The sequence below is a fragment of the Solanum lycopersicum genome, chromosome 7 (genome assembly GCF_036512215.1).
Source record: "Solanum lycopersicum chromosome 7, SLM_r2.1".
Lineage (NCBI taxonomy): Eukaryota > Viridiplantae > Streptophyta > Magnoliopsida > Solanales > Solanaceae > Solanum > Solanum lycopersicum.
Genome location: NC_090806.1, coordinates 55797334 through 55819873, shown reverse-complemented (window position 1 = coordinate 55819873; position 22540 = coordinate 55797334). Strand labels below are relative to the sequence as shown.

Sequence of the window (22540 nt, the reverse complement as noted above, 5' to 3'; positions counted from 1 at the left end):
AAAGCCTTATGTGGCCGGGTAGCATGACCTAAATTGATTTTTATGAGTTTCTTTTAGGTATTAGACTTAGAGGAATGATGATACATATATGGTACCTCTTGAAGGTTGAGATAAGTTTTTCTTAATTGGGTTTACCGTAAGTAGGGGATGATGATATGAGTAGTAAGGTTGTAGGTATCTCTACCTTGTCTTTCTTTTTCAATTCATGTTTGAACTAAAGAGTTCCTAGTAGTTTTTTCATGATGGGAGTTTTGCATATAATTTTAAGTTACATGTCCTCAATATGTTAGGTATGTCTAAATTGACCCTATATTGTTCATGTTTTGAAGACTCTTAGTTGCATGCAAATGGATTTCCTAATTAAACTAATGTTTTATCATGTTGTTGTGCATATTGATATTGTAAATGTACATTAGACTTCATGAAAGGAGGTAATTAGAAGGATGATTGATGTCATTTTTAAAGTGTGGTGTTTTAGGCCACAAATAAAAAATAAGTTCCCTGTAAATGAAAAATTATGAATCTCTTAAGAATATCTGACTTTTGTGATTTGGGAAGTGTTATTGTAGGCTCACTCTTGAGAAGTGATATTATGTTTAGCTAGTGCTCTTGATGAGTGCCTATAATTTGTAAGAATTTTCCAAAGTGATGCATGCTAATGAATCTAGTGCCATGCTAGGACTTGAAACTATGTGTAATGACTTCCTATTGTTGTGATGTGTGTGGTATGATTTACCATGTTGACTTCAATAGAGAGAAAGTATGAGCATGTTTTGGTTAAAATTGAGAAATTCTCATAAAAATGAATTGACATTTGTGCATTGCTTGTGTATGAACCTTATGATAACATGTGAGTATGTTAAGGAGAAAGAAATTCCTAATTACACATAACTAAACATGGTAATGTTAAGTATGACCTAAGTAGTACTATAACTAATTGATAAAGATCCTTGTTGATATACATTACTCATGATCTATGTGCATCTAGTGTGAGTTACTTGTTTGCTTCTTGAGTGATGTGGAATCTGCCTATGTGTGGCTTAAAGGTTGTTGCATGTTGAGCTCTTAGAGAAATAAGATGTAAAGTTCATGTTATGATTAGGAGAAGGATGTTACTCCTATGAACATGACAAGAGCCTATATGTTTGACACACAAAAGAGTGATTAAATAAAGGTTTTGCTTACTTGTGTTGCAATGAGTAAAAATGTTGTGAAGTTTGTGTTCCTTGTAATTTATGTGCATTGACTTTTATGTGATTATGTTTTGAATATTGTGAGTTTCTCTATGGGTCATTGAGTCCTTGAAAGTGTTTTAAAATGTTCCAAGTGTCATTCTAAGATAAATATTCCAAAGTGGGGGATATTGTAAGGTTCCTCGAAATGAGCTAAGGTGTCTAGAGCCTCACATGTGACTAAAAAGGTTAATAATATTTTATTTAAGTGTTTTACAATATGCACACTTGATTTGAAGTGATTTGGAGATCAAACGTCCAAGAACGTCTGAGACGTTCGAAAGTTAGACCTTAGAGGCTAGTGTGTTCTAGCGTGCCTTGGTATGTTTTATAGATTGTTTGATTATCAAATTTATATGGAAGATACTTCGCTTGTATATGATCACATTTACGTTAAAAACGTCTAGACATGACTCCATAAGGACCACTCAAAGGGTCCTTGAGGAGTACCCAAACGCTGCCTGTACACTGCCTTGGTAGTGTCCAAATGATGAGCTAGCAATTGACACTCCATGCATGCATCGACGCTCCATCAATTGGAGGATTTTCTCAAGAGTTAGAAGTGTGAGCTCCTCACCCAAAAAAGAAAGCGTCAGTCCCAAACGATGGTTGTGCAGTACGACACTATTGTTCCAACTACGGTTCGTCGACTGCACCATCAATGAGTGGCCTGCATCTGCTGCCATTCACGCTTCCTAAATAGATACTATTCAGTTATTTTATCTATTTTTGAGAATATTAAGTTGGTTAAAAATATCAAAATTCCAATTAGACTTCATTCTTCAAATTTCTACCCTTCCTTCTCAAAACAAAACCTCTGTAGAAACCTCCATTGGAGTTGAAGCTCAAGGTCAGCTTAGGGGTGCAATTTCCATGGATTCTTCATAAATCTTTCGTGTCTTCTTCATTTAATGAGGTATGTTGATCCTTCATCCTTAGTTATCCATTTATCTATTGAGTTCCTTCCAATGTTTTCAAAGAAGATTATATGATCAAATTGTCCATCTTTCAATTTAGCCATGGTTTCCTTCTATAAAATGATTTTACAAGCATGATTAAAATGAATTTACGATTATATACTGTTTTTAATATTATTTTCAATCTAATTTCATGATGAACCCACGATCTTTGTCAATTTTCAAATTAGCCTATGATGTGGGCATTGTGATCTTGATTTGATGTTGATTGAATTATGATTTTAGTATGTTGAATTGTCTATTTATACAATTTGGTATTAAAATTTATGGTAAATTATTGATAAGTGATCAATGGTGATCAAGGCTTGGTGAATCGGTAAGATTGCCCTACATCCTCTACTTTCCTATACGATTGATAATTGATCTGGCCTAGTATGGCATTGTGTTGTATGATCTACTTGTGGTGGCGGTCTTTACTTTATTGTAAATCCATATTTGTATTTATCATGACCTTGGAGGCAAGTTTATGAATTATGAAGTGTGGTTATGATGATCATCCAATGTGAAGTATATGCCTAGTCATTCAATCTAGTAGCATGTGTCAGGTGTTGATGGTATCTTCTACATTTGAATGGAGTTGTTGGGGTTAGATATGGTCTATCAGCTGCCATTGATGAGGTTCTAATTGTGAATGACCCCCTACCTATGTATCCCTATATGATTGTGTAATCTTAACCAATTTTAGGAGTGGTTGATGCAATGTTGAAGTTATCTTGTCTCCTATGCTACAGTGTGATGTTTGGTATATGCATGTATATGTATTGTGATCCTTGGACGATGGCTGCCTCACTAATATGTTAATTTCCAATATGTGATCATGTTGACTAATATGCTGCTCACACACTCAGAGTTCATGTATATCTATTACTAGCGTAAATTCATGGTGTCTAATGAAAAGAAGATTCTCATATGCACTATTGTCTATTACTATGCATGTAAAATATATGTCCATGAAAGTATGATAATCTATATTAACTAGGATGACTTGATAGGTGAACTAGTATAGGTTAGGGTATTGGACTTTTCCTATACATTGCACATATGTACCTTCATAGAATAACTCCTACGATGATTACTCTATGTATATGAATATGAATGCATGACTAATCTATGAACATGTAAGTATATGATACGATGAAGTATGCATATGTTTAGTGCCTAAATGTGTTTATGTGAAAGTCCTCCTCATGTAAGTACACATACACACACATGAGTGCATATAAGAAAGCATGTACGATGATCTAGTAAAGAGGGGGTTTCTTGAAAGGTATTCTCAATTGTACTCTAAACTATATTGTGCTTGAATATGCTATGTTCATGTGAAAGGTTTTGTCACATGATTTAGGTTGATGGAAGGACACTCATTATCTATAACCTATGAGCTATGCATATGAGGGGTTAGTACTCTTAAAGCCTATTTTTATGAGATAATGTTAGTAAAAGCTTTTCAACAAAGGGAACTTAGCTTAGCCCTGAGTGAACTTGATCAAATGAGAGGTTCCCCTTCCTAATGAGGAAGGCTTGTTCGCCAAATTTCCTCATGAGGTGGAAACTATAATGCGTAAGGGAATAAAGAGAGTTTCAATATACATCTCATAGTTCCTTAACTATGTTTCCCCCATAGGACCTAGCAAGTGGATCCACCTAATACGCTAGAATGATGTTAATGTTCTACCTTGGAAAGTGGAGCACATTCCCTAATGTAAAATGAACAATGGAAGTAAAATAATTAATCCTAACTAGGATAACCTATGTAACTTGCTTAGTGTAGGTGAGGTATGAAGCTTTACCTGTGCATTGGACAAGTAGCTCTTGAAGGGAGTTTTAGGAGGGTATTCTATATGTATATGTTTATGTATATGTCTTATATGTATGACATTATGGTATTGACGTAATGGTAAGGTAATATGCATGGTATGAGTCCTATAGTCTGTATCTATGAAATCCCACCCTAAATGCATAATATTGGTCTTATTGACTATATGATAAGGTCTTGCCTTGTATGTGTGCTGTTGGTGTTAATTTTCATTGAATGGAGGCCCTACTTATGTATGTAGCTGATTATGCTTTTCTTGTTGATGTATGTATTAAATGATGATGTTTATTATCTCCTTGTGAGTTTACTAAGTATGTGTGAGGTTATGGGATTTCACATTTACATTGCACTAGTTGGCTTAGATTGGAATTATGAGTAAGGTCTTATGATGTGTAAATGAAATGGAGTCTAAATATGCTATTGTTGACTATTACTTCTTATGATGTTGGTAGTGTTGAATTGCATATGGTCTTGAAATAAGTATTATATACGGTTCATGAAGTTTGTTAAGTCATATGTAAAGTATGTGTGTTTTCCGCTAAATTTATTAATGAAAATGCGATTAATGATTAGTATGGGGTTGTATAAGACCTCCGAGAGGTAAAGTACACCATATTACTTCTCGGGGTGCTCCTCGGTAGTGACAAAACTAACCAAAACCCCTAAATTTAGGGTAAAATGGGAGAGGATTTAAAAGTCTAACAAGATATAAAAAGACCAAAATAACACTGACTTAAAGATGCATAACTGCTGACCACAACCATCTTCACGGAATGTGAAAGAGACAAAAGACGGTAAAGTCGGTCTTGGTCTGGACTTAGTATTGATAAATCTTGGAAACTAGACTACTACCACTACCAAGGACCTTGTGGAGGACCACGACCAATGAAGGTCCCCATGGTCCTCACTTAGGCTTAGGTTTGGAGGCTTCATGTTGTGAGTCTACATGTTAGATTCCACAGAAGCTCCCATAGACCGTGTGATGGTACGGGGACCATGAAAGTGTCTATGGTCTTCACTTGGTGTGGGAGTCCAATGGGTTTGACAAGGGAGGCCATTTTTTGATTTTTCACGGGCCCTCCCACGGTTCGTTTGAAGGACCATAGATCATTAAAGTGTCCTTGGTCTTCAACTAGACATGTATATTTCTAAGTAAAAGTTGTGAGACCTACTATTTTGACACCTTGGAGATCACCACGTCCATTATCGTGACCATGGTCTGTAAAGGGTCCCACGATATGACTCATGGGCATGGTGGAGTACAATTCCCGACCAAGGGCAACTCAATTCGGTAGTGGTCCCTATGAAGATCCGTGAACCCACCATGGTTCACCGCTTCAGATAATTTTTGAAATTATTTTCTTTGTTTTATTTTATAGATGTTGCAATATCTCCCCCTTGGGATCATTCTTCCTCGAATAAAGACTAAAATAGCTGAAATTGAGGGAAAGAGTTGTAACCCTACCACTAAACACTGAAGATTGAATTTCTGACTAAACTGAGTTCTATGTACATGCAAATACGTTAAAAATACAAGTACAAGCAGATTGAACATGATGTTGAGACTGATTTTACGCATGAATGACTGAAAAACTAAAGAGGAACTATTACCTCAAGCTGGAGGGGAATTAGAAGGAAAAAGGTGAGGATACTTGTCTTTCATGCCTGCTTCTGCGTCTGAAGTAGCTCTGTTTATGGACTGGCTCCTCCACAAAACCTTGACTGAAGTGATTTCATTGTTTCTCAACCTTCTAACTTGATGATCGATAATCTGTACCGGTACATCATCATTAGAAAGACTATGTTTCACACCCACACTTTCTAATGACACCATGGATGCTGAATCACCTCTACACTTCTTCAACTATGAAATGTGAAAAGCTTAACGCACTATTGCTAGTTGTTTTTGGAACTCTAACCCATAGGTCACTTTACCAACCTTTTTCTAGATCTTTTAAGGGCTAACATATCTAGGACGAAGCTTCCCTTTATTTTAAAATCACACTACATAGGTGACACTTTCAAGAAAACCCAATCATGTATTTGGAACTCTCTCTCCCTTCTCGTTACATCTGCATAAGACTCGTGGTGACTTTGTGTTGTCCTAAGTATATATCTTAGAAGTTTTACTTTTTCCCTTGCAAAATGACACAAAATGTTCCTATTAAGGCTGTTTGACCTACTTCAAACCAACTAACATGAGATCTAAATCTACGCCAATATAATGCCTTATAAGAGGCCATCTAAATGTTGGAATGGTAATTATTATAGTAGGCAAACTTTATAAAAGTAAGGTGATCATCCCAATTACCCTTGGAGTCGATAATATAAGTTGATATGAATGGCACGCTTTGCTTGACCATCCGTCTACGGATTAAATTTTGATTAAATACAATGCTATGATCAACCTGAGTATCAAGAGCTTTTTGCAATGACCTCCAGAAATGAGAGTGAAACAGAGGACCTCTATCCTAAATGATAGAAAAAGGAACCCCATGGAACTTGACTATCTCATTAATGTAAAGCTTGGCATAGTCTTTCGCCGAATTTGTATCTTGACTGCCGAAAAGTGAGAAGACTTGATTATTCCATCAACTATTACCCAAATGGAGTCATACTGTCTATGAGTGCAAGGTAACCCTGTAATGAATTCCATGTTGATCACTTCCCACTTCCAAGTAGGTATGTCGATATCTTGAGTCATTCCCCCTGGTCTCTAATGCTCTACTTTCACTTGCTTGCAATTGGGGCACTTACTTGCAAAGTCTGTTATATCTCTCTTAATACCATTCCACCAAAAAATTTCCCATAGACCGTGATACTTCTTAGTGGCAATGGATGAATAAAATGTATGAATTTATGGGATTCTTCGAGGATATGTTGTCTTAAATAGCCCAGGAGCACACATCCAACAGTGGTAGAGAAGTGCACCATCTCCACTTTGGGAGAAAACCTCATCCCTTTAATTGTGTGCTGCACCCCTAAGTTCAAGAAATATTGGATCATTGTCTTGATTTTCCTTGACCCTCGCAACCAATTAATATTTTGATTCGTTCTGAATTTTTCCACCATCTGATATGCTTATGCTACAAACCCCTTAAAATGCAAGCATATGAACATCCTTTACTAACTCTTTTCTTTCTTCTTTAAGATGTGCTACACTTCCCATAGATAATCTTTTAAGGTTATCTGCTACTACATTTGCCTTACTAGTATGGTAATGGACACTCATGTCATAATCTTTTCTGAACTCAAGCCATCTACTCTGGTGAAGATTCAAATCTTTTTAGGTGAACAGATATTGAAGGCTTGAGGTAATCAGTCGGATAGTTATTTTAATGCACCTTGAGCTGCCTAGAAGCATAAGCTATGACCTTACCTCGCTGCATCAACACACGACCTAGTCCAACTTTGGATGCATCATAATAAATCACATAACAATCTCAACCCTATGGTAGAGTTAAAACAAGAGTTATAGTCAACCTGGTTTTCAATTCCGCAATGATTTTTTCAGAATCATGTAACCATTGAAACTTAACCCTTTTTTGAGTCAACTTAGTCAATAGAGAGACTACAGATTAAAATCCTTCCACAAACTTCTATAATAACCCGCTAGACCCAAGAAACTTCTGATATCTAAAGGAGAGGTAGTTGTGAACCATTATTTCACTATTTCTTTTTTATGCGAATCTACCTGGATCCCTTTGCTAGATAAAATATGGACAAGGAAAGCAATGAATTGCAACCAAAACTCACATTTTCTAAACTTAGAAAATAAGTAGCGGTCTTTGAGAGTTTGAAGAAAACCCCTAAAATGATTCACACGTTATTCCTTGTTCCTAGAGTTAATGAGGATATCATCAGTAAAGATAATAGCGAACAAGTCCACATACTGCTTAAACACTTTGTTCATCAAATAAATAAAAGATGTAGGAGCATTGGTTAGTACAAATGACATAATTACGAATTCATAATGGCCAACACGGAGTTACGAAGGCTATTTTTGGAATGTCACTTTCTTTGACTCTAAGCTGATATTAAGCGGAATCTTAGCTCTATCTTGAGAAATGACCAGTTCCCTAAAGTTATTCAAACAAGTCATCAATTTTAGGGATATCGTACTTATTCTGGAAAGTGACCTTGTTACACTACATATAGTCAATGCACAATGTGAGAGCCAAATAACTATAGTGCAACCTATTGCAAAATACTAGGTATGATGAAACCCTTATGAAGAATGTCTTTCAATTCCATAATCTAAGTTGGAGCCATTATGTAAGTACAAATGTATATAGGTTGTGTTTAGGGAAGGAGATCAATTCCAATGTCATTGACTATTGGAACTGACTCAAGAGTTGGGGTTTCGGAGCTAGAGTCCTTAACCCGGGCTTAATGATCGAGATTATCCTTAGATATTATTTTTCTTTCCTTAAGGTAATAAATGAATCAACCCATAAGCGGTAAGCTGCTACCCTTCCATTTTAAGATTGTTTTTTTTTGGAAATTCAAAACGAAGAATTATAGCTCTTCAATCAACTGAGGCAAAATAGAAATGTAACCAATCCATTCCTAGAATGACATTGAAGTCTACTATTTCTAATTCTACAAGATCTACTGAGGTGAATTTTTAGGAGATTATGATAAGGCAATTTTTGTATGTCTGTCTAGCTATAACTAGGTCACTGACTGGAGGAGAGACTAAGAAAGGTTAAGAGAGAGTTTCTGGACTAACATCAAATTTGACTACTATAAAAGTAGTTAAAAGGGAAAGGGTTGCCCTTTTATCTAAAAATGCAAAAAAATCAAAGTTAAAGACTCAAAATGTCTGGTGACTACATAGGGAGAATCCTGCTTATCTTGGCAATCTTAGAAAGAATATAACCTGTTCTGGCGTTGATCACCTCCAATACTAGATGAGTTACCCTGTTGAGAAAGGAGACCTGCTTGTGATGTTGATGATGTAGATTGATCTCTACCATTATTACCTTTTTGATCCTCTCTAGATGGAATGTACCTCAACCTGTGACTGGACTAACCACATCTATAGTGTAACATATTGCTACTAGAAATAACTACAAGGAGGTTTAAAAAATCTTGAATAGTTACTTTAAGAAAGTATGGGAAATCAGGAAATTTTTAAGTTATAATGAGTTTTTTGTCAACTTCAAATGACCATAAATCCTAGATTAGGATGATTTAGGTGTAGTTTGAGATATGACTGAAAAGGTTTTGAAATAATGTTTTCGACGGTGCGAAGTTTTTGTGGTTCCAATTTCATATGAGTAAGTTATGACCTTCGAAAGTTGGGTTGTTGGATTAAGGGACTGTCCAATTAAGATTTTTGAAGTGTAGTTTAGTCTTTTACTTACCCAATTAATTAAGTCCGTTTTTAATAAAATAATTGGGGTCAAAATTGAGTTATTTCAGATTCTCCATGAATGTTGATTTTTGTTGTGGATCCGACAAGGAATTGATTCTACAAGGAATGTGAGTCTTTTATAGTGTTGGATTTTTTCACCCACGTGCCAAGCATGTTTGATTCAATATTAATTCATTCCAAAAAATATTGAAATTTGAATGTTCTTGATAGTTGTTCTTGAATTTATTTTTTCTCTTGAACATGATTTGAGATTTAGGAGTCTATTGATGTTAAAAGGATGTTTCTTCATTTCCCTAAGTTAGGTCCTTGTGTATCGGACTTGGGTACAAAAATCTAAAGTGATTTTGACAAAAAGAATCGGATTAAATCGATTTAAGATCAGAAAATGAGGTCAAAAGTTTGTCAGAATCTGCCTGCAGGAACAGGTGGGACGACGCGTCCTCATAGCGCCAGGCATGCTAGGGTGGCAAGTCTGCAGTGCGGTCGAAAAGGAGCCTGATTCAAATGTTGTTTGCGCGAAATGTCTGGGATGCGCCCAAATCCTCGTTTTCACCAATTTTTTTGTCATTTATTCCATTCAAGTCCTTTAAGCTAAGTTTGAGTAATAATCTCAAACTAGAGAATAGCTTTTTTTTTTTAACAAAACATAAATATATTTTAGGAGTAGTAATGAGCATCGATATTGGGACGAAATTCGTATTAACTCAAACACACATAAACCACGTTGCCATCATTGCCATAAAAAGGGTCATACCTTTTAGATGAATCATTAGTGTGTTTTAGCATAGACTAGTGGATCCACTTAATAGTTCAGGTTCTTTAGCGATGTCAATGTATAGGACTGTTCTTGGAAATGTGAGGTAAAACATTGTACCATCAATTCGGCATATAGTGATGGTTGTCTGGTAGAGAATCCCCTACAAAAGTTATATTACTTTTTATATGAGTAAAGTTAAGTTTGTTACTGTTTTATCTTTAACAAACTAAGATTGGAATCAGTTTTTTATAAGATTTATACATATTGCATGTGTTTTATTATTTTATATTGAGTTGAGTTATTCATGAATTGAGACGAGTCAATGTCAATGTTTCTTTCACAATCTCTTTTGAGCCTATGTTTGTTAGAATTCCAAATCGCATAGTCGTACATTTGATATACTGATGCCAGTTAGCCTGCATCGAATTATAATGCAGACGTAGGTAACCAGGATCAATATCCAGCGCCCTATTGATCTATCTTAAGCATTCAAATTTCGGTGGTGAGCTTCCTCATTCTAGAAGGCTCTTTTATTTACTTTCTACTATTGTTCATTAGGATGTTTTGGGGTTTTTACAACATCAATCTAAGTTGTTTTAGAGGATTATAGACAATTTGTAGTACAGTAGTCTTTACATTATCATTCTTATGTTGAAGACTTGGGCTGCCATTTTTAGTCAAGTTGAATGTTTGATTCTTTTAACATTAAAAGTTATATAATTTATTTATTTGAGTAAGTTCATTTATTATTGTAAAAATACTAGAGTCTTTCATAGAGTTAAGTAAGATAGTCCAAAGGATCACTTGGGGCCAACATTGGTTCTCGAGTGTTAGCCACACCCAAAGGTATAGGTTCGGGGTGTGACACAAAGCATCCTTCCTTTCCTGCAAGGCACTCGCCTATATGGTTCTTACCGCACTTAGGTTTAGTTGGGTAAGTTTTGGTGCCTGAAACACTTGGGTGAGACTTAAAGTTTGATACCCTACCTTGCTGATCATGCCTATTCTTGGAGGATCAAACACAAATTGATGAAGGGGCTGGGAGTGCATACTTTTGCTGACTCTGCTAGAAATCTCCACCACCTAATTTCTGCTAAAAACTACTCGTAGGTCTTAGTCCTATCCTTATTGTTCTCCTTAGCTTGTTCTCGAAGCTTATCAGACTCAACTTGTTGAGCGTTAGTCATAAGCCTAGAGATGTTCATATCTCCCAGCAAGACAACATTCCTACACTTTTTCTTCACTACGTATGACACTCAATAAAGAAACATATTTATCTGAACCCTGGAATCATCAACCATGTGAGAAGCACACCAGGAGAGTTGGGTAAACTTGAACCCATACTCTTGGACAGTCGTATTACGTTGCCTCAAATTGATGAACTCTTGAGCTTTTTCCTCCCTTAGCTCTCTTTGGAAGAACCTTCCCAGAAAGGTTAAATTTAAGTAATCCCAAGTGATAGGAGCAACATCTGTACACCAATTCTCTTTCGAGTGAGTATACCAGATATGAGCCATATCCTTCAACTAGTAAGATGTCAACTTAACCCGATCATTTCCAATGATTTGCATCACCTCAAGGATCTTCTTGATCTCAACCAAGAAATTTTGGGGATCCTCACAAACTTGTGAGCCCTAGAACTCTGGCGGATTGATGCTGATAAAATCTCACACTCTAGCTGCAGTTGGCCCAACATTAACATATTCCAGAACTAGAACTTGCTGATTGTTATGGTTGGCCGCACTCTGAGCAAACATCTAAATGGCATTCTAGTACTCTGCATTTCAGACTTGGTCAGGGACTAGAGTAGCTGAACTTGCGTTCTTGTCATTCGCATTCCTAGTGTTACCTTTATGAGGTGACATAATCTTAAATGTAGAACATCGAGTTAGAATGAAATGATATCACACCTTATGCACGATAAGATTCGAAAGAAAATGAAGTTTTCGTAAAACACTTTGTAGTCTCCCCTTCATTAGATGTGGTGTACTTCAAACCCATAAAAAGGAATCTACTTAGTGTGGCTTATTATACATCCTAGAAAACATAAATGTCGCACTCTACTACCAAGTTTGTAATGCCTTGAGGCTACACCATAGACGCGGGCACAGGACCTATGATTATGAGTGACCCCAAGTTAACCTTGCTTGCATAAGTATAAGCATACAAAAGATAAGCTGAGCAATAAAACTGTGTGGAATCTAAATCATAAGATATACTTAAAATGATGGGGAATACCTATATATTGTTTGAATATATAAAATGTAAGAGTTTTAATTCAAAAGAGATATCAAACTCAATTACTAAGTCGAATCTAACTATGTCAGATTTAAGACAATAAACTTAATAGAAGTGTTGGGACATGCCCCATCTAAATCTAGTAAAACTTAAACTAAAATACTGAAAGCGGTAAAAATAAACATGTCACTAGTCCTTGAAGAATGAGAGCTCACCACAGATGTTGCTGAACTGAAGATCAGGAACGAATATATGCCTGATTTGGCTACTGAATACCTGAAACTACATCAGAAGAAGATGTATATCATAGTATGTGTCAGTACTTGAATGGTACAAAGAAAGAGGGATAAAGTAAAGCTAAATTAATACATATTTGAATAAGCACCAAGCAAGCATAATATTCTGAACATGATATAGATATAGAAAACTAAACTTAACCGAATACAATGACTAAATTTATAACATGCTAAGACTGAATACTGACTGTACTATAAATGAGGTCAATGCAATAGAATTTAACTAAGCTGTGGGAACTACTAGTAACCAAAAATAAAACCACATGAGATAAATGTGGAGTCCGGTGTATATGCCCCATCAAGAGTACCCAATATAACTGGTCAAAGGTATAGATGTCTATTGGCATCATCAGTAAACTGATGCCCGTAGAGGGGACTTACAACCTAGACCAACACAGTGTTGTGATACTCCAAAGGAATTTAATGGTTAACCTAATATGACTTAAAACGTTACTTAGAGGTATAAAAAAGACTATGTGAACTTGTATGATGTTATATGATGATTACTAAAGGGAATAATTGCTTAGCACTGAAAGGGCATGTAAATGAGATAGAGGTCTCACTTTAGTAAGTCCGGCCTTCCACATGGGTTTCTTCACGACTAGTAGTGTTAGTTCCCAATATATGTGTTGTCTCATGAGATGGAAACCTTCACGATTAGTAGTCAAGGTTTCTTGAAGAAATCTTCTTGACCCTTAACTATGTGCCCACATAGGACTCTAGCTTAGTGGATCCACCTAGAATAGCTATGTACGAATTTTGCACCTTAGGCAAGTGTTAGACCTCTCGTTTCGGTGTAGGGGTAGAATACGGAATTCTATGTAGCTCACATGGTCTTATGTAAGTTATGGTACACATTTCCCTACAGTAAAAGTATGAATAAGTTGTGTACGTGAACTTCTATAAGGGTTGTCTTAAAGGTTACTAGATAGTGTGAGGAAGGGTACGAGACTTCTCTTACATATTGCACATGTGGGATCCTATAGGATGGTTCTAGTAGTGTTCTATTATGATTATGATTATGTTGATAAGCAATGACTAGTATTTGTATATGAAGCATTTTATATATATTAAAATATGTTGTAAGTATGAAATGAGTTGCTTAATGTGATACTTATCTTTGAATAGAATAATGGGGCTTTATTCTTGGCATTGCACAAGTGTTACTTGAGTTACTTACATATAGATATGGTTATGATGTTCCTTATATGTGTACATTGAATTATTGGTTATTTGTGTGTAGTTTTTACTAAATTGTGCTTTTCTCATGCATTAACGATTTATGCATAGCGGCCATACATAATACATGTGGTTTGTACTAACCCATATTTCTTCTTTTTTTTCCCCAAACATTGTAAGTTCGGGCCGTTGTGGTATCATTGAGGCTAAAGCAAGAATGCTTGGACTAGACTCTCCAAGTTTTGGTATGCCCTATAATTCGAGGACACTACCACACACTCTATCGTATTAGTACTTGTATTATCTAGTAGTCATTAATTTATTTCCTGTTGTTGAATATATTGATTTAAGCCCTATGTGGCAATTATGTATTTGGGTAAGGGCTTTGACCGGATTATTTGACTTCATTTAGATGGAAGGTATGACACAAAGTATTAGACTAAATTCCTATGAGTTATTATGATCTGTTGTGAGAAGCCTATGTATGCTTCCTATGTAGAGATCTATGTAAACATCCATGCAATATAAGCAAAAGGTTTTAATTTTTCAACATTTTTGACATATGATTGCTATGACGAATGCTAAGAGGCTTGACTTAGTCCTTGTAGAGTACGATGACGCCGATAAGGACTAAGGTATACTATGGGTCATTACAAACTTGGTATCAGATAATGAGGTTAAATCTTCTTAGGATTGATGTCTCATTAAACCACATCTATGTAGTGTCTTATTCAAAATTGCGAAGCGTGCTACACTAATGAATGAGAGACTATGTGATGCTTAGGAACTTTCACTCTCTTGTTATTTTTTAGTCCTGCCTAAGAATCTTAACTCTATCTAGTCCTTTATTTGAAATCCTTTTTTGTGCTTGTAGGCAATGAATACAAGGAGGAACAATGCTTGAAGGGCCGGAGAGGAGAACTTGAATGAGGCGGTTCCCTCTCAAGCTCCTTAAAACCCTCAAGTTCCTATTGAAGATGGGGCTATGTCTAATGTTGAGATAAGGTCGTCCATTCATAGCTTGACTCAAATGTTGTCTACCCAAGTTTCTAGGGATACAAGGGTGCAAGTGAACCCTTATGCCAATACCATCGCTTCAAGAAATAGGGACTTCACAAGGATGAATCTCCTTACTTTCTATAGCTCTAAGGTGGAAGAGGACTCACAAGGGTTCATTGATGAAGTATTCAAGGTTATTGATTGTATGTGTGGTTCTTCTCAAGAAAAGGCGGAGCTAGCCGCCTACCAACTCAAAGATGTGGCTCAAGTGTGGTATGAGCAATGGAAGGATGAGAGGCCAGTTCTAGAAGGACAGATTACTTGGGAGCTTTCAAAATAACTTTCCTTGATAGGTTCTTTCCCTTGGAACTAAGGGAGAGGAAAATTCAAGAATTCATCAAACTTCGTCAAGGGGGCATGAGCGTGAAGGTGTATAGCCTCAAAATCACTCAACTATCAAAGCATACTCCTACTATGGTTGCGGATTCTAGGGCCAAGATAAACAAATCCATCATGGGGATATTTGATCTTGTGGTAAATGAGTGTAGGTCGGCTATATTAAGCCTAGAATGGACATCTCTCGTCTTAGGTTCATGCTGAACAAATTGAGGAGCAAAAACTTAAGTAAGTTGGTAGGGAGTTGAAAAAGGTGATAACCGAAGAGGGCAATTCTTGTGAGAATAGGTATGAGGTTCAAGACAAACCAAGGTTCAAGAAGAGGTTCCATAATCAAGGATTTTACAATACTTCAAGGGACAATAAGAGTAAGGTGCCTACTCCAAAGCCCCAAGAAGAAAAAGGTGTCCGTTGTTATGTTGATAGACCTCTTGGTTCTAAATGTGGTAGAAGGCATGATATCAAGTGTCTTGTGGGAACCGGTAATTGCTATAATTGTGGAAAGAGTGGTCACATGAAGAATGATTGCCCTATAATGAAGATTCAATGAGGGTAAAATGCTCAAGCTCACGAAAGTGCTCCAAACCCGGATGCTCCTCAGAAGGATCGCTTCTATGCTCTCCAATCCTGAAGTGATCAAGAGAGCTCACCGGACGTGGTCACCGGTATGTTAAAATTATTTTCCTTTTACGCATTTGCTTTATTGGATCTGGGAGCTATGTTGTCATTTGTGACCCTCTTTTAGTTATGAAATTTGAAATACTACCTGACATATTAGATGAGACTTTCTCAATTTCTACCCCGGTGGGTGTTTCTGTGGTGGTCGATAGAGTCTATACAGGTTGTCCTATTTCCTTGCCCTATAGAGTTCTGTTTATTGTCCTGATAGAACGTGATATGCTAGATTTCGATATTATATTGGGGATGGATTGGTTGCATGCTTTCTTTGCCTCTATTGATTTTAGGTCAAGGATGGTCAAATTTCAATTTCCAAATGAGCCGATTTTTGAGTGGAAGGGAGGAAACTAAAATCCTAAGGGTAAGATCTTTTTGTGTCTAAAAGCTTGCAAGTTAATTTCAAAGGGATGTTTCTATCATATAGTAAGAGTTAGGGATCTTGAATCTGAGGTCCCTCTAATAGAGTTGGTACCCGTAGTGAGGGAATTTCTTGAGGTCTTTCCCGATGACCTCCCCGGAATTCCTCCTGAACAGGAGATTGACTTCGGTATAGACTTGTTGCCGGATACATAACCTATTTCAATCCCGCCTTACCAGATGGACCCAACCGAGTTGAAAGAACTAAAGGCTCAACTCAAAGATTTTCTAAATACGTGTTTTATTCAACCAAGCATATCCCTATGGGGTGCCCTCATATTGTTTGTGAAGAAGAAGGATGGGTCCTTAAGAATGTGTATCGATTATCGTCAATTGACCAAAGTCACTATAAAGAATAAGTACCCACTCCGTAGGAAGATGACTTATTTTATCAAATTCAAGGAGCTAGTTACCTTTCAAAGATTAACTTAAGGCCAGGCTATCACCAACTTAGAGTGAGGGAGGTTGATATTTTGAAATGGCATTCTAAAAAAGATATGGTCACTTGGAATTTCTATTGATGTCATTTGGTCTAACAAATGCCCCGATGACATTCATGGATCTTATGAATCGTGTTTTTAGAAAGTATCTTGATTTGTTTGTGATTGTCCTCAATGATGACATATTGGTATACTCTAGGAGTGAAAATGATCACATGAGACATTTGAGGATAGTTTTGCAAGTTCTCAAGGATAACCAACTTTTTGCTAAGTTTAGCAAGTGTGAGTTTTGGTTGAGGTTTGTTGCATTTCTTAGGCACATTGTCTCTAGTGAAGGGGTAGAGGTCTATCCGAGAAAGACAGAAGTGGTCAAAAGTTATCCAAGACCTTTGAGTCGTACTGACATTCAGAGTTTTCTAGGGTTGACAGGCTACTATCGGAGGTTTGTTGAGGGACTTTTGTCTATCGCATCTCCATTAACGACCTTAATCAAAAAGAATTCCAAGTTCGAATAGTCGAAATCTTGTGACAAGTGTTTCCAGTTGTTGAAAGATAGACTCACCTCCGCTCCGTTATTGACCTTAACGGAGGGTACCGAAGGCTTTGTGATTTATTTGTGATGCCTCTCGAGTGGGTATAGGATGTCTGCTCATGCAACATGTCAATGTCATAGCGTATGCCTCTAGATAACTCAAGCCATATGAGAAGAATTATCCAGCTCATGACCTTGAGCTTGCGTCCGTGGTATTTGCTTTGAAAATTGGGAGATACTATCTTTATGGGGTGCATGTAGATGTATTCATCAATCACAAAAGTCTCCAATATGTATTCACCCAAAAATACTTGAATCTATGCCAAAAAATATGGTTAGAGCTTTTAGAGGATTATCACATGAGTGTCCTTTACCATCCCCACAAAGCTAATGTGGTGGCGGATGCTTTGAGCCGAGTGTATATGGGTAGTGTGGGTCATGTTAATGACGACAAAAAGGAACTAGTCAAGAATGTTCATAGGTTGGCCTGTTTAGGTGTTCGACTAGAAGAATGATCGAAAGGTGGTTTTATGGTTCGTCATAACTCCGAGTCGTCTTTAGTGATGGATGTGAAGTCTAACCAACATCTTCATCCCCTATTGATGGAGTTTAAAGATTCGGTCCTTAACAAGAATAATAAATCTTTCTCCTATGGGAAGTATGGGGTACTTAGGTACCAAAGGAGGTTATGTGTGCCAGATATGGATGGTTTGAGGGATAAAATAATGGATAAGGCTCATGGATATCAATACTCCATCCATCGGCGGGCCACCAAGATGTATCATGACTTGCGTGACATCTATTGGATGAATGGAATGAAGAGGAAAGTAGATAAGTTTATGTCGAGGTGTCCAAATTGCCAACAAGTGAAAGCCGAGCATCAATACCCAGGTGGCCTAACCCAAGATATTGATATCCCCACTTGGAAGTGGGAAGATGTGAACATGGACTTTGTGGCAGGTTTGCCTCAAACACGTCGACAACATGATTCCATTTGGGTTATAGTGGATAGGTTGACTAAGTCAGCCCATTTCCTTCCCGTAAAGGTTTCTTACTCGACGGAGGATTATGCCAAATTGTATGTTAGAGAGATTAAGAAGTTACATGGGGACCTATGGTTGATTATTTTGGATAGAGGAGCCTAATTCACTTCACATTTTTGGAGATCCTTTTAAAGCGGTACGAAAGTAAATCTTAACACCAGTTTCCACCCTCAGACAGATGGACAAGCGGAGCACACCATCCGAACTCAAAAAGATATGTTAAGGGCTTGTGTGATTGATTTGAAGGGTAATTGGGATGATCATCTACCCTTAATCCTATTCTCCTACAAAAATAGCTACCATGCAAGTATTGGTATGACACCTTTTGAAGCATTTTATGGTAGAAGGTGTCGGTCCCCGATTGGATGGTTTAAGGTGCGTGAGTTTGCTCTTCTTGATCCTGAATGGGTGTATGAAGCCACTGAGAAGGTTTGACTTATAATGGAGAGGTTGAGAACGACTTTTAGTTGGCAAAAAATCCTATGCCGACAATAGAAAAAGAGATCTTGAATTCGAAGTAGGAGATTGGGTGTATTTGAAAATTTCACCCATGAATGGGCTGATGAGGTTTGGAAAGAAAGGAATACTTGGTCCCCGTTATGTGGGGCCATATGATATTTTGAAGAGGGTCAGGAGTGTTGCTATGAGTTGAAGGTTCCGAATGAGTTGGCTATGATTCGTCCGGCATTCCATGTTTCTATGCTTAAAAAGTATATAGGGGACCAGTTTGCGTTCTTCCTCTAGAAGGCTTAGGGGTAAAGGTGGACCTTTCTTATGAAGAGGTCCCTGTTGAGATCTTGGATATTCAAATTAAGAAATTGAGGAATAAGGAGGTTGTCTCCGTAAAAGTGCTATGGAGGAACCACTTTGTTGAGGATGCAACATGGGAGGCCGAGGCTGACATGAAGACCCGCTATCCTCATATCTTCCCCCTACTCCTAGCCAAGGATAAGGTTATTGATTACTTATATGACTATTATGAATAATGTTGAACTTATCATGTTTTTCTAAATATGTGCATCTTGTAGTAGAAATTCATGCCTAAGTTGAATTCTTGTCTTTCCATGAAATATGTTTATTACGTTGGCTTTCACTTGAGTGTGTTGTGTGCTGTAAGTATTTATGGAGAATTATAGTTAGAATAATTGAGATTGTTTTGATAATAAATCAACATGTCAACTTTTAATGTTCATATTGAGCTCATATTGAAATGGAGAAGGTAGTACCTCCTTATGAGACCTGAAAAGTCGAGCTTTTGATATGGTATGTGTGGATTAAGTTACTATTTGTTTATGCTATCTTATATATTGAAGGGAGTTGAAATTTATTCCTATAATCTGCGACTCATTATGATATTGTTGTTTGAATGGCTGCTAGTCTTGAGTCTTTCTCCTTTTTCCCAATAGAAAGGTTTAGAGTGTCATTCGGGGATGAATGTTCCTAAGAGGGGGATATTATAACACCTCGTAAATTACATTACCTATACTAGAGCTTAATATGTTTAATAATGATGGTTTTAGACTTAAATAAGTATAAATAACTTGTTTGAGAAGTTTCGGAGCAATAGGATTAAAGAAAAGCCTTAACGTCCGGAAGCTAGCGAAATTTAACTAGTTGACGTCCCTATGTTAGGATAAGGTTTCATAAGGTCATATAGAATTAAAAACTTGAAAAAGGACTTTGGTTAGGTAGAGTGTAGTATATAGAGTCTAAACGTTTGAAAACAACACCCCATGGACCATCGGAAGGGTCCTTTTGAAGGACCACAACATTTGTAGGCAGCCTTCCGAAGCAGTCTATGAAAGTCAAGAATTGGGGGCTACTATGCGACGCGTACCTAACGCGGACCTCATCGCCTTAGATCAAAATTAAAAAATAAATTGGGGAATTAACCCCGCGACGTGCAACTACTTCCCATATATCGTAAAAGTCGTATTTTGATGTTTTGACTTCACAAATAAACACATTTAAGTGAGGGGTCTTTTGGGTAATTTAATGGGTGACTATATGATGTATTAGGGTAAGTTTTCGGTCAATTTTATCATTCAAATCAAGTCCAACAAGATGAAATAAAAAATCACCATTTCTCTCCCAAATTCTCTCTTCCTCCAAAACTCCATTGAAGACCATTAGAGTTCTAAGAAGAAGATCAAGCCTTCAAGTTTTTCAATCCAATTTCGTGTCTTTCTCATCAATAAGGTATGGCTTTACTCTTGGGATTCAATTCCCCAAGAGTTTCTTTAAAATATGATTTCTAAATCCCCCAACAAGGTTTTTTCTCCTAACATGGTCTTCTTTCTAAAACGAAATTGTGAGTATATTGTGATGAATTAATGTTTTTTAAGTATGAGTTAATGGTTAATTGATGAATCCTATGCCATTTCCCTTGACCCATGTATTTCCCCTAAATCCCTAATTTCTTGGATTGATTAAGGTGCACTGTTGAGGGTGTCACTTGTTTTATTTGATTTTAGTTATGTTAATATTTCATGAATTTCCCTATTTGATATGTTGATTGTGATTTCTTGCGTATTGAAGTTTGAAGTACCATGAAGTTCAATGAGGTATGATCATGATTCTCATTTGATCTCAATTATTCAACGTGAAATCTACTTATGTGATGATGATGCTATATCTAATTGTGTTGTTGTGATGTTGGTGACAAGGATCCTTCATACCTAACCCTAGATCTATGAATTCACTATGAAGTATGTAATTATGTTATTATGTGATCATTATATGATTGAATGTAGTTTCTCATGATTATAATGTTGTGTCTAAAGTGAAAGGATAGTTCTCACTTGTGATCACCTATGAGCTATTATGATAAAATGTTTTCTTAAAGATCTAAAAGAGACTAATGTGAACTTGTATGATGTTATATGATGATTAATAAAGGGAATAATTGCTTGGCACTAAAAGGGCATGTAAATAATATGTAGGTCTTATGTTAGTAAGTCCGGCCTCCCACATGGGTTTCTTCAGGACTGGTAGTGTTGGTTCCCATGACATGTGTTGTCTCATTAGATGGTAACCTTCACAATTAATAGTCAAGGTTTCTTAAAGAAATCTCCTTGAACCTTAACTATGTGACCACATAGGACTCTATCTTAGTGGATCCACGTAGAATAGCTATGTACGAATGGTTGCACCTTAGGCAAGCGTTAACCCTTTCTTTTCGGTGTGGGGGTAGAACACCGGATTCCATGTTGCTCACATGGCATCTTCTCTGTTATGGTACTTATTTCCCTAAATTTAAAGTATGAAAAAGTTGTGTATGTGAACTTATATTAGGGTTGTCTCAAAGGTTACTACATAGTGTGAGGGAGGGTATGTGACTTCTCTTACACATTGCACATGTGGGATCTTACAAGATGGTTCTAGTAGTATTCTATTATGTTTATGATTATGTTGATAAGCTATGACTAGTATTGGTATATGAAGCATGTTATATATATATATATATATATTAGAATATGTTGTAAGTATGAAATGGGTTGCTTAATGAGATACTTAATGTGATACTTAGCTTTGAATAGAATTAGGGGCTTAATTCTTGGCATTGCATAAGTGTTACTTGAGTTACTTATATATTGATATGGTTATGATGTTCCTTATATGTGTACATTGAATTGTTGGGCATTTGTGCATAGTTTTGAATAAGTTGTGCCTTTTCTCATGCATTTAAGATTTTATGCATAGGGACCATACTTAGTACATGTGGTTTGTACTAACCCATATTTCTTGCATGTTTCCCCAAACATTGTAGGTTCGGGCCATTGAGGTATCATCTAGGCTAAAGTAAGAAGGCTTGGACTAGACTCTCCAAGTTTTGGTATGCTCTCTAGTTCGAGGATTCTACCACACACTCTATCTTAGTAGTACTAGTATTGTCTAGTAGACATTCATTTCGTTCCTATTGTTGAATATATTGATGTAAGCCCTATGTGGCAATTATGGATTTGTATAAGGGCTTTGCCCGGATTGTTTGACTTCATTTAGATGGTTGGTATGCGATAAAGTATTAGACTAAATTCCTATGCGTTATTACGATCTATTGTGAAAAGCCGATGTATGCTTCCTATGTAGAGGTCTATGTAGACCTCCATACTATATAGGCAAAACTTTTTAATTTTCCATGTTTTTTTGACATATGATTG

The 22540-nt window shown here is 36.7% G+C and overlaps 1 protein-coding gene across 1 annotated transcript; it reads left to right on the top strand.

Moving 5' to 3' along the window:
* Positions 1-18038: 18038 nt before the first annotated feature.
* LOC138337514 (uncharacterized) lies at positions 18039-19366 on the top strand. Its single transcript, XM_069287429.1, has 2 exons — positions 18039-18297; positions 19092-19366. The coding sequence occupies exons 1-2, from the start codon at positions 18039-18041 to the stop codon at positions 19364-19366; spliced, it is 534 nt and encodes a 177-aa protein (XP_069143530.1).
* The last annotated feature ends 3174 nt before the right edge of the window (positions 19367-22540 follow it).